This window comes from Fusarium keratoplasticum, chromosome 11, assembly GCF_025433545.1.
Source record: "Fusarium keratoplasticum isolate Fu6.1 chromosome 11, whole genome shotgun sequence".
NCBI lineage: Eukaryota > Fungi > Ascomycota > Sordariomycetes > Hypocreales > Nectriaceae > Fusarium > Fusarium keratoplasticum.
In genome coordinates, this window is record NC_070539.1 from 436,229 (window position 1) to 448,248 (window position 12,020).

The 12,020-nt window shown below is 50.7% G+C and overlaps 4 protein-coding genes across 4 annotated transcripts; 1 reads left to right on the top strand and 3 right to left on the bottom strand.

Annotated features, from left to right (window-relative positions):
- Positions 1-51: 51 nt before the first annotated feature.
- NCS57_01294900 (uncharacterized protein) lies at positions 52-1,326 on the bottom strand (the record flags this gene model as incomplete). Its single annotated transcript, XM_053062603.1, has 1 exon — positions 52-1,326. The coding sequence occupies one exon, from the start codon at positions 1,324-1,326 to the stop codon at positions 52-54; it is 1,275 nt and encodes a 424-aa protein (XP_052907498.1).
- Positions 1,327-4,468: 3,142 nt separating this feature from the next.
- NCS57_01295000 (HET domain-containing protein) lies at positions 4,469-6,715 on the bottom strand (the record flags this gene model as incomplete). Its single annotated transcript, XM_053062604.1, has 1 exon — positions 4,469-6,715. One exon carries the CDS (start codon positions 6,713-6,715, stop codon positions 4,469-4,471), a length of 2,247 nt encoding a protein of 748 aa, XP_052907499.1.
- A 639-nt stretch (positions 6,716-7,354) lies between these two features.
- Positions 7,355-8,656, bottom strand: NCS57_01295100 (Peptidase A1 domain-containing protein; the record flags this gene model as incomplete). Its single annotated transcript, XM_053062605.1, has 1 exon — positions 7,355-8,656. One exon carries the CDS (start codon positions 8,654-8,656, stop codon positions 7,355-7,357), a length of 1,302 nt encoding a protein of 433 aa, XP_052907500.1.
- Positions 8,657-10,307: 1,651 nt separating this feature from the next.
- NCS57_01295200 (2EXR domain-containing protein) lies at positions 10,308-11,534 on the top strand (the record flags this gene model as incomplete). Its single annotated transcript, XM_053062606.1, has 1 exon — positions 10,308-11,534. Exon 1 carries the CDS (start codon positions 10,314-10,316, stop codon positions 11,532-11,534), a length of 1,221 nt encoding a protein of 406 aa, XP_052907501.1. The 5' UTR covers positions 10,308-10,313.
- Positions 11,535-12,020: the final 486 nt, after the last annotated feature.

The following is a 12,020-nucleotide window of genomic DNA, read 5'->3' on the forward strand; positions in this document are numbered from 1 at the left end:
CAATATATACATGAAACCAAAAGGCTACTTCTCGCAAATTCCACCACCGCTTCAAGCAACAGTAGCTCCAGTAAGAGTGAAAGAGTAATCGAGACCCTTCTTAGCCTCAGCAGACAGGTTGAAAGGGTCGTAGAGAATAAGGCTAGGGGTGTTAGCAACAACAAGGCTCACCTCCTCACCAGAGGCGACAGTGACAGAAGCAGAGCCGTCGACCTTGACGTAGCGGGTAGCACCGTTGCGGAAGAGGGCAAGAGTAGCAGTGTAGGCGCCGTTGGCGGTGATCTGGACCTTGACGCTGCTGCTCGAGGTCTTGAGGGGGATGATGTTGGCGCCCATGTACTGAGGTCGGCGGGCAGACTTGGCGGTGTATTTACCGTTGCCGTTGGAGTCGACGTTGGCATAGTTGAGAGAGCGACGTTGGTCGAGGAAGGTCTGATGGGCAGAAGCGTGACCAATGTCAACGTAGGCCATGCGAGCCCAGTAGCTACCCACGATCTGGGCAACGGTGGTACTGCCGGCCACACGCTGCAGGGTGTGGAGAGGTGTCTCGTTGCTGTTGGCCTTGTACTGAACCATCATTTGGTGAAGGGTATCAGTACCCAGCTTGGCGTACTTGTCGGGGTTGTTGGTCAGGTAAGTGAGGAAGGGCCAAGCCTGATAATAGTTTCCAGTGTCGACTGAACCATCAACGATGGGCTGGAAAGAGTCGCCGATGGTCTTGTGAAGCTCAATCTCGGTGTTCTCGGTAGCCTGTCCATGGGCCCGACGAGCAGAGGCACATAGGTCAGAAGTGCGATATGTGTCGGCGACCCAGTTGGCAAAAGTCTCCCACCAAGCTCCAGTCCGGCCCTGGTCTACCCAAGTCTTCTGATGGTAGTGCAAAACGTGACCGTACTCGTGGACTGTCACGCCGGACGCAGTAAGGAACGAGTTCTGGACCTCGAGCCAGCCCATACCGGTTGAGAAATCAGAGTGCATGACGCCAGCTGCTCCAGGCAGGCTGGCAACCGAGTAGACATTGGTCTTGGTCTTCTTTCCATTGTTGGAAGCATCGTTGAACGAGAGTCCGGAGGTTCGGAAGCCCAGGGTGCCGACGAAGCAGTCATATGCTGCCTCGAGCATGGAAAGGGCCTTGTCAGCCTGGCCGCTGTTGCCATAGACGCGGAAGTGGTTCGAGTCCTTGAACTGGCTTCCACCGGGTCCGATGTTGGGGTTTGCCTCGTAGCTTGATCCAGATTGTCGCTCCACGAGCATACCCTCGGGAGCTGCCCAGCCAGTGACGGCCTGAAGAGAAAGGGCGAGAAGAAGTTGCTTAGAAATAGCCATTTTGTTTAAAAAGTAAGTCAAAGAATGTAAAGAGTTGATCTGAAATGCTAATAGTGTCTTGTCAGTCCAAACAACTCGACTTATATGCCCTACCGGCAGTTTTTAAGCTTCTTCCTCGGGGTCCATCGACCCGCGAAACCCGCATCGTCCATCCCATTCCCGTGGGTTCCCTCCATCCTGATTGGTGTAATGATTCACGCCGTGAAAGCCGTCAAACGTCTATCTAAATGAGGATCAACGGAACCGACGCTCCGGGTCTCAGAGGCTAGTCGCTTGGCCCAGATAGGAAGGTAGCCCCCGTCGTATTGGACAGTAGGGCCCCTTAATAGACGGAAGTTTAAAATGGACATGACACCTTCTTTCGACAGCCCTGTCGAAGGAGGATGGAATACCACGGTAGTTGGAGGAGGTGGAGATAGGCGGGCCAATGGGATATATAGGGGTTCTTTGTTCCCCATGCGGTTTACAAAAGTCGCGAGTTTGTGGTCGTATTTGGTGTCATTTGGGGAGATGCGGTGTGAGGCGATAACCTGGACGACAAAGGTCCCCAACCATCACTAGATAAGATGGTAGGATCAATAAATACGGTTTTAAGGACAAATGCACTTGCCGAAGAATAATACGGAGTCTTTATTTAAGAATCCCATCACGCGGTCAATATTTAAAACCTTTGCTGACAGGCGAGAACCCGGCCCCGACCATCTTGGCAGCCGTTCGGTGTTTCATATAGATACACCTTATGGTTTTACGTATTCGACAAGGACCAAAACGTGTCCTCGGGAATACGAGAAACTAACTTGACAAGGCTTCCATGTTTAATGCATAAAGACGTCAGAGTTTAAACGACTTTTCCGTGGAGGCCGTGGGAGATGGTTTGTCACGGGAGCACGCACAGCCACGATTTTTCACGGTTTGTCATGGCATTGAGTGTTTTGTGTGAAAATTGGCTACTTTAGCTCTCGTTCCAGCAATCCTTTTAACTCTCTGACAATGGTATTTATTTCTCATATTTCCCACTTAAGGAAACATCGCCGAGATGGGGCTGAAGGGAGGCATTTATGCTGAACCCAGAACACATCCTGCATGATGAGAACCTAAACGCGTTCTGGCAGCGTCAAGCTTTTTAGAACTCTCCTCTCTGTAAACTTCACACCCAATAACCCCCAAACCTTCAACAAAGTCCGCAGGATAAAAATGGTAGGTTTTCCTTTTGCCTCCTTCATCATCATCTTTACGACACCAATGACAGCAAGCACCAAAAGCGCCACACCGCCCAAGACCTACACAATGTATCATGAACTCTTGGAACTCCTTGCCTGTGGAGCTCCGCTTCATGATTTTCGAATATCTTGCAGCCTGTGGTACAGGGCACTTGTCCACCTGTGCCGCAGTCTGCAGAGAATGGCAGGACTTGATCGAGAGGCGAAATTTCCGCCGACTGAAGCTCCGATCAACATGTGTCGAAGGCTTAAGAACCATGGTCACCGACCGGACCCGACCACTTGTGCAACATATTTGGCTTCATGTCGAAATCCCCCAATACACCTGTTTGATCTGCCATCGTCGAGAATCGCAATCATCTTGGATACGCAACAACCGCATGATCAAGGTCGCAGTATTGAAGCTTTTTGCTGTACTGAGTACCTGGGACTCGACCGACGGTATCACTCTGGAGCTCAGCACTAATTCACCTAGCGACCCCCAACACTGGTTCAAGAACTACTGCTTTGGAGATGGGAGTCAAGGGGTAAGGAACTGGGGAAGTTCGGATCATGGCTGGTCTAATGGAACTCGAATAAGTTCTCCTAACTCTCGAACATTAGGACGCTTATTCGAAACCATCGACCTGACCTCTCGGCTACGGCTGCTCAGGGTGGACGTCGTCACAAGGCTTGTGATACGTCGACATCTCCGCCGACGACTCACGGCTTCCAGTTTGCGGATGTTGCTGGACAAGCTTCCGCGACTGGAGTGCCTACTCTTTGAACCATGGCGTCAGTGGGATCCATTACTACAACGGCTACGTGACCAAGGTAAGGGTATCTACTGGTCACATGATGCCCCCATGGCTGACAAGAGCACAGATTACAACATGATGCTTAAAAGCGGGCTACCGATGACACTCAAGAGGCTATCGATATTCGAAGATTTCGATGAGATCCATATGAGGCCGATACGAAGAAGCCTATGGCCCCAACCACGTCCCGGACTAGCTAGAAAGGGATCCCCTGAGCTTGCTAAAACAATAGCAGAGCGGAGTCTACAGCTCACACACCTCTCGGTATCATTCTTAATCGAGGCATTCCACTTCTTCCGACCGGAACAACGACTCTGGACGTGGCAACATCTGGAATTCCTCTCATTGACGTCGGAGCTTCTACGACCAACGAGAGGCTACATCATGCTATGGAGCTTTTTGTATCTCGCCGCTCTTGTTGCATCGAGGATGCCCATGCTGCAAGAGATGATTCTCTGGAACGGCGGAAAGGGACACGCATGCGCGTTCAGATACAGCCGGCAGAAAGCAGCAATTACAGTACAAAGTACCTGGTGTTTTAGACTTCATCATACTGTTGAAGCTATTTGGCAACGGCTCCTCATGTTGCACACGGGATGCCGGCTTCACGTGGATGTTCGAACCATCAATAGTGCTGAGATACTCTGTCATGGCGATGCTATCCGCGAGCTGAGGTTACCATCTGGAGTGATTGATGCTGGTTCATTATCACAGATGCGTCAAGAGGCAAGGATGGTGTAGAGGCGGTCTCCTGGCTCAGTTATCCCATCAAGGGCCTGGCTTCAACTATAATGGTGTAAAGGCATGGATAAGCATGCTGGGAAGAACACCATGGTTGAACCAGGCCAGACCCTTAGGTCTATCTTAATGTAATTTCTAATCTTACTTGGTACTTGACGCGCTTCCACCATTTATCTCATAATTTTGAGTTTCCACCTGCATTTCGCCGTTATCTTGACACCTGTTCCTTTCCACCGTCACTGAGACTCTCTCTTGCGTTTCACTTGCGCTGTTCACTACAGCTCAGTAGATCCTACCTACCACCTATCCCTAACATTACAATCATCTTATTAGCCGAGCCCTCCCAAACACAAGCAAAGCTCGGCTGTAAACCTGAGCAATGCCCTATTGAATCGTGACTAGCCCTTCTCCTTTCTTGTTCGGGATAAACTCATCGATGCAGACGCCAACGATCTTGTACGGATCGAGGAGATGTTTCCTAGACAAGAGCAAATTTCCAGACCCCCTAGTATGCACGTACCCATAATCCCTCATCATGTCGGTAACGTCGTGGGTAAACTCCTCTCTCACGAGAGCCCTGCCACTGGGCAGAGGCACCCCATAACCAATAGGCTCGTTCTCCTTCTTCTTTCTGCAGCTGGCAGCATACAACCTGTGGGCGTGTATATCACCCGAGAAAGCTATCAGGTCGAATGCCTTGTCGACGTCCCCGACTTGCACCAGCCCCAGCCCATCTTGCAAGACTATTCTGCCGTCATCGTCCGATGTCACAGCCGTTCCACCAAGGGAGCTTTGCTCCACAGCAGTTATAGCTTCGAAGATGAGGGCGAATGGGGCAACTATGGTGCATCCGCAGTTGACACTGACGTGGCATTTGATGCTCGCCGTGCTTCCATTTGCAAGGCGCGAACCGCATTTCGTTATCGAGACCATCCTGTAGTTCATCGATAGATTATGCGCCCGGAAGCCGATGATGTTTGGATTCTCCCAGAACGTGCCGCTGACAGACCGGTCTTCCCACCCCACGGGTTTCGCCATGGGATCCGTGGTATCCCACATTGGCTGCAGCTTTCTGAGCAACCTCCTCCGATACTCGACTAGATTGCCTCGCCCCGGGTCCATGATGGCTCCCAGGATGGTGGCGCATTGCACCAGGGTCCGGCCTGTCTCGTCCTTGACCACGTCTCTGGGCTGGTCGTAAGTGGGTATGCGCTCACTTGAAAAGACGCCAGTCTTGAGCTTCTTGCCACAGTTGCAACCTTTGAAGATGAACTGAAAATCTCCATTTCCCTGGCTTAGTCGGATCTTGATGAACTTCCGCGGAGTTCCGATGAGACCTGTCATAGCCGGTGCTTTGGCCCGCCCTTCCTTCTTGAGCCTGCCCAGGTTGAGGACCCCGGCGAAGCAGTCAGTCGTCATGATCTGGTTGTCGCTTTCCACTACTGGAATCCAATTCCATCCGCCCTCTCTTGCCTTGCTAGTTACACCAAGTCTAGTCCATGCCAACCCGGTCTCAGTAGACAGTCTCTTGAAGAAGTTGAACGAGATGACTTTGATGTCGCTTCCTGACAGTTGCGTATTCACCTCATCTTTGGTGAACAGCCCACTGAAGATGCCCAGTAGGCCCCTGAAGATGTCGGCAGTGTGCCCACACTTTCGTGGCTTGATGGATATGGCGGAGAAGATGTTGCTTATCCCCTTGTAGTTCTCTCGCCACCAGTAGGAACCACCATTGATGATGTCGGTTCTTGCGCTGTTGATCCCCGTGACCTGGGTCTGCAGGCTGACGAGGGACAGAATATCCTCCACAATGACCCTCAGTATGGCGCTGACCGCTGCCGTCTTGAGAAACCGACCGTTCTCTATCCAATCGCGCAACTTGACCGCCTTGTCGGTGCAGTCGATGGCCAGGTCCATCCAGGTATGGAGCTGACCGATGTAGAAGATACTCGTGGGGTTGATCCCCCACATGGTTATGTTCTTGCCGAGAATCATCTCCTGGAACGTCCAGACCCGAGAGAAGTACGCATTGTCGAAGAGCGATATGACACGGTTGATGCATGTTGAGTAGCAGTTTAGGACGCCCATGTCGATTGCGGCAGACCTCACGGTCGACTGGCCTATTTCGAAGTTCCATTCCGTGTTGGCCCACTGATCCAGGCGGTTGATAAGGTTGTCGGTTAGCCCGACGGCCTCAGAGGCGAGTGCCGCACCGCGCATGTGATACAGGACGTGATCAATGAACTTGAGGTCGTCGACAATCTTCTGCGGGATCCACTCCTCCTCCATGTCGAGAAGGAGGTGACATCTCTCGGCGCTCCTGTAGTACTCAAACATCTTTGGGATTTCCATCGCCTTCTCATTCTCGTCTGTCTGATTTATGCACACACAGTCGGCCCAGACATACTTGATGTCAGCCGCCATCATCAGTCTCTTGATGTCTTCCAGCTTGTCGGGATTTATCTTGACATTCCAGGTGACGCCGCCAAGTCGGCAGTTGTACGGCTCCACCTCGGCGCCCCAGGTGTAGGAGAGGATGTCGAAGCTTGTCACATGGTGAGCAACAGGGTCGACGACGAAGAAGTTGCCGTTGTCGTGGCAAAGAAGCCTTAAAGGGAGTCCGGATGACATGGTAAAGATTAAGACACGGGCAGCAGTGCCAGCACCTAATGGACGGGATTCTGTGCGATTGATGGGGTTTATTACTCTGCCGACAGGTCCACAATATATCGACAGTGACCTGACTTGATTTGCAAGGAGGGTTGCAACCTAATATGTAACGCCAGTGCTCCTACCCATGGCGCCCGGCTGTTAATTAAGGAATCATATTCTGGCCATGGATTCCATTGAGTTTACTTCAGCCGCAGTTGACATGGGCCAGGAGTGCGCGCGAAAGTGATGCATCTGATTGGTTCAACCCTCGTTTCTTCACTTGGCAGCATTGGAGCTGAATTTTAGCTGCATTTATTTGCTTCGTGTTAACGAGGGTTAGTGATGTGATAAGCTAGGGTCTGTACGTCAAGCCCCTGCAATATCACCAGACATCGAATGCACAAGATCCCTTGTTGCATGAGCTGAAGCAACCCTTCCCTAGAGATCAACCAGGCAATGACATTCGTTTGCAGGCTCATTACGTCGTTTCCCGAGGGTTTCATCTGCTGATCTCGCCAAAGCCACTCATGCCAACATGTTTGAATGAAGAGTAAAATTGGGCAAGATGCATTTCCAGTGTTGAGCCAGCAACAGTCTATCTCTATATCAGGGCAACATCTATTTCGAAGCAGCTGGGAGTGGCTTCTTAGCAAATCCTATCCGCGAATTTCCTCCGTCAAAGACAACGAAAGCAGCCTTTAGCGCAATATCCCCAAAAATGTTGATACCAGCAGAATCACTCGACTGGAGACCACCAAAGCACATGCCAGATCCCTGTCCAGCTGCCTGAGCCTTGAGTCCTTCAAACCTCTGTCCATACCTCCTCTTGTTGAGACCTTGACCCTGGCTTGCACTTCCTGGGATGGGGGCAAAGTTGATGAAGGCGCCGGGGATGGTTATGGCTGCTTTTCCGACGCCAAAGGAAAAGTCGGGGAGGTCTGAGTCACAGGGGAAAGTAAAGCCACCTGCGGCCTGGTCCAACTGGGCTCCTTTGACTTGGGAGTAGTAAGCCTCGTTGACTTCTCCGGGCAGCAGAAGAAGCGAAGTTCCAGTATCAGCGATGCCAGTCAGAGGTGTCTGAGAAAGTGCATCTTTTCCGACAGAGAAGCCAGTCGAAGTGAATGTCCACAGACCAGAGGAGGAGTCGATATCGGTAAAGGCGATGTCGCCGGTAAAAGCCGACTTGTCGATGAAGCCAAAGTTGTACTTGCCAGGCGCGTCCTGCTGTAGGTCTGCAGTGAAGAGTGTATTTCCATGCTGAGCGTTTGTGCCAGCAAAGAAGGTCTTCTGCTTCTCTGGTTGGACAGTGTTGATGGAACTAAAGCCCAAGCCGACAAGACCATCGAGGTCCTGTTGCTGAAGGAAGGATTGGGTAACTTCATCCGCAACTTCAACAGCCTGATTCTGCACGGCGAGACCACCGATAGAGACAGTGTCCATTACAACGTGACCAGCAGCAGCGCTTCCATCTCCGTATTGGATCTGGAATGACGCACCATCTAACTGCTTTGACGAGTTGCTTTCAGCCGCGACATATTGAGTCTGACCACCTCCAGCAGCCGCAGCTTGAGGACCATAAACCCAAAGATCCGAAGATCCAGTGTCAAAGTCCATCTGGAAAGTCTTGGGAGGAGACCCAATTTGAACCGGAGTCAACCACTCGGCGTCGTTTTGGACGGGCACAGTTACAGCACTGCCGGTGTCGCTGCGGCCGTGGATCCCCTTTGCAGCAGCAGCGAGGTTTTCAGGGAGTGTGATGCCATACTTTCTGTATGCCTTGATGAGAGCGCGGGTGCCGTCTCTCTTGAAGTTGGAGTTCTTGACCTGCTGAACTGAACATTGGTTTCCGGAAGAGACAGTGGGGAGGGCAGAAACGAGAGAACAAGCCAAGAAGCTTGTGAAGAAGAGAGTAGACTTCATGGCGACGGGTATAAAAATTAAAGGGGGTAAAAGACAATGAGAGAAGGAAAGGGTGTTCACAGAACAGGGAATGGAATGGATTGGCCTGCAACCTTGGTGATTACATCTCTTGGCAGCGAAAGAAGGCCATTATTATACATCATCAAGATATCCCTTGAGGATCCTTTGTTCGGCCTTCAACTCGGAGGCCACCAACGAGTGAAACAATAGCTTGACAGAGATATCCGCGTCACCAGGAGGAACACGATCATGCTGCGGAACTCCGAGTTTCATCCCCTAAACACAGCTCTCCTTAGTAACTCAAGTCTTGCTGCAGTGGATGACATGCTAAAGCGGTCACGTTTAGTTGACGCCGTCGGAAAACCGGCAGTTTTGAGACTGTCGGCTCGTGCAATTCGAGAACCAATAGAAACGTTTCCAAACGCGCTTAAGGGGCTTTTCAAGTTCAGATGAAGATGCGGGCGGTTAGTACGGCAAATGGAGCCGGGGCGATTGGTGGAAGATGGCCCCTACGGGTATAACGGAATTGTGAGACGGGGCTAGTGGTGGCGCCTAACACACTTGACGAGTTTCAGATGTTTTGGTAAGGGGAGAGGTTTCAAATCGGGAGATCAGGTGACATGATGTTTATATAAATGTAAAGCAATCCTCTTTTGAGTGAGTGAACGTGGTTGGGTTATGGGAGGGAGAGGTAGCATGGAAGTGGCCCATGGCAATGCAGCCATCGAGTGAAGACATTGCCGCTTTTCATTGGAACTGGAATTTATCACGGATTGAAGCCTTTTCCATTAAATGATCGTCAGGATAGAGGTCGTAACTGTTGAACTTGTTGAATTTACCGTTTCTTCCACATCGTGTGGGCACAAGGTCCCACCGATCGTCACTCGATGCACAAAGGCATTCAAAGGCAACTCAGGAGCAGATAGCCTGCTGCATTGTGGGAAACTTCGCAACTTGACCAGGTCAAAAAGATGGGGGCCAACGGATGAGACAGGCAAAAAAGAAGCCATGCTAGCAATCGTATAATAGGAACAGCCCGATGCGGGGGTCGAACCCGCAACCTTGAGATCGCGTACTCGTACCTGAGTAACTTTGTTACCGAGGCATTCTAAGAGTCTCACGCTCTACCGATTGAGCTAACCGGGCGTGGCTCTGATTGGTTGGCGGGTGGTGTCGAAATTGGATGCCATCCAGTTGAGCAACGGTGGGCACTTGGCTCTGTTACAGATTGAGAGGAGTGGATCTATGACGATTTAGATGTTCGTAGGGTATTTGGCTTAGACCTGGTTGCTCCTTTTGCCATTATAGAGGACGCTTCAGAGTGAAGTAAAGTACTCTGCTATGGTTAAGTTCCTAGGCCTCCAACTAATCTATCTTCATGCATGAACCAAAACACGTCCTCTTGGCGGCCCTTTTCAGTTCCTGCCAGTAAGGGTGTGCATCTTCAAGCCTGGAACAAAGTCTTTCATTCATAGGCCGGATTGAATGTCGGTCAGCTTGCCTGGGTGTCAGGCTTGGCTGCGCCACTCGCACACGTCAGCGTAGGTAGGCAGCAGCCATTGCCACCATATGGTTAGGAGGGCCTTGAATACATGCAAATTCCTGCAAAAATTCCATGATACTTCAGAATGCAGGAATTTAGTCATCTTCTCAAAACATGACTTCGAAACCGCATCTCCAAATCTTCAAGATTGATGCCCCTCAGTCCAGCACAGACTTGAAAGGGTTCCCTCTATTCGCCAAACTGCCGACTGAACTCCGCTTCAAGATCTGGAAACATTCTTTGGAACACCCTCGTATCCTCAAAGTGCATTTGCGGTACCCCCTCGCATTCGATTTAAAATTGGCCTATAATGGTCAGACAAGACCAGCTTCGCACCAAAGCCAGAACTATCGTCCAGTGGTCGAAGGATATCAGACGCTGAGCAAGCTACTGAGAGTCAACAAAGATTCCCGAGGAGCGGCTCTGTCCTTCTACCGGGTCCATCTTCCTTGCTGGCTGACAAAGGGGGCTTCCAGGAGTGACGATTTAGTCTCTGGCACCATTTACTTCAACCCAGAGTACGACTTTCTACATATTAAGCAAGAAAGCATGGACATGATAGATTTCTTCTATGATTTGAAGTTCAAATATGATCCACAGCACATTGGCATCCGCAACTTGGCCCTCTGCCGGAGGACGCTTGGCAATAATCCATGCCGCCTCGCTCCGTTGCCAGCTTCAAACACCAACCCCGAAGCCATGAGGGCCTTTAACGGCATCATATCTCAGCTTGAAGAGATTTTTTTTGTATCCGTTCAAAATATCGCCCGCATGGTCCTGGGCCGTGATACTGGCGCCCTCGCGCTCTACGAAACTTCCTTCAACCGCTCATTTCCCATCACAGGCATGGCACTCAACTTTGATCGAATAGGCCGGGACCCTCGACAGGCTGGGGAGGATTTTAAAAGTCTCTCTATCATGGGTAACCCACATGAGCTGTACACCTCGTGGTTAGAGGCAATGGAGGGCATGGGCATCGATCCGCCAAAGGCCCAATACCGAATCCTGCTCACGTTTCGCCCATATAATCGCGTATACAACGAAGAAGACGGCAGAAAATGGGTCCAGAAAGAAAACGAAATCTGGAACGGCACATACGAATACACCGGGCCCTTTTCCACAATAGACTGGAAAACGACTCCAGGTTCTTCACTTCCGAAATTCCGAGACGAAGATCTCGACAAGGCTGTACGTCCTACGTTTGGCTTCTGGCTTTTCCCTGTGGATGCCTTTGATGATGGCTCTGAGCGTGGATCTCACTCGAATCAGATTTCTGCTTGGGATGTTTCTGAGCATTGGCCGGAGTTGGCGCTCTTGTGTCTACCCCCGTCGTGAAGCAGGAAGCACCCAACATCATGCAATGCGAGTGTATATCCTCACTTCTTCACGCATGAATCTATCCAGGAAGTATTTGGACAAAGAATCAAGTTTGATGAAGAGGCGGCTACGATGGCCTGTGGACAATGGTCAGAGGCAAGGCCACCCCGCAAAGACAAATGGTCGCAGATGGGCAGCGGTTTAGTCTAATCAATAAAATTGATACCTATGTACCCATTGCTTCAGCTCAAATGGCATTTTACTATGTACATATCAACCTTGACTAGGTAGGTCATTTGTATCCCGGATACAAGGGCTGTTGGTTGAGTATCTGCCTCATCGAGACATCTCTCTAGGAGGCTAGAACTGGTCTCTATTATTACGGTAATCCTTAACCTTCTATTTTCTCAAACTAATTAACCGACTCTAGAAGTACAGGTTACATAATACTGTTGTGGAAGGTGTGCATGGGTGCTTGTCTCACTCATTACTTCTCATCTCTTG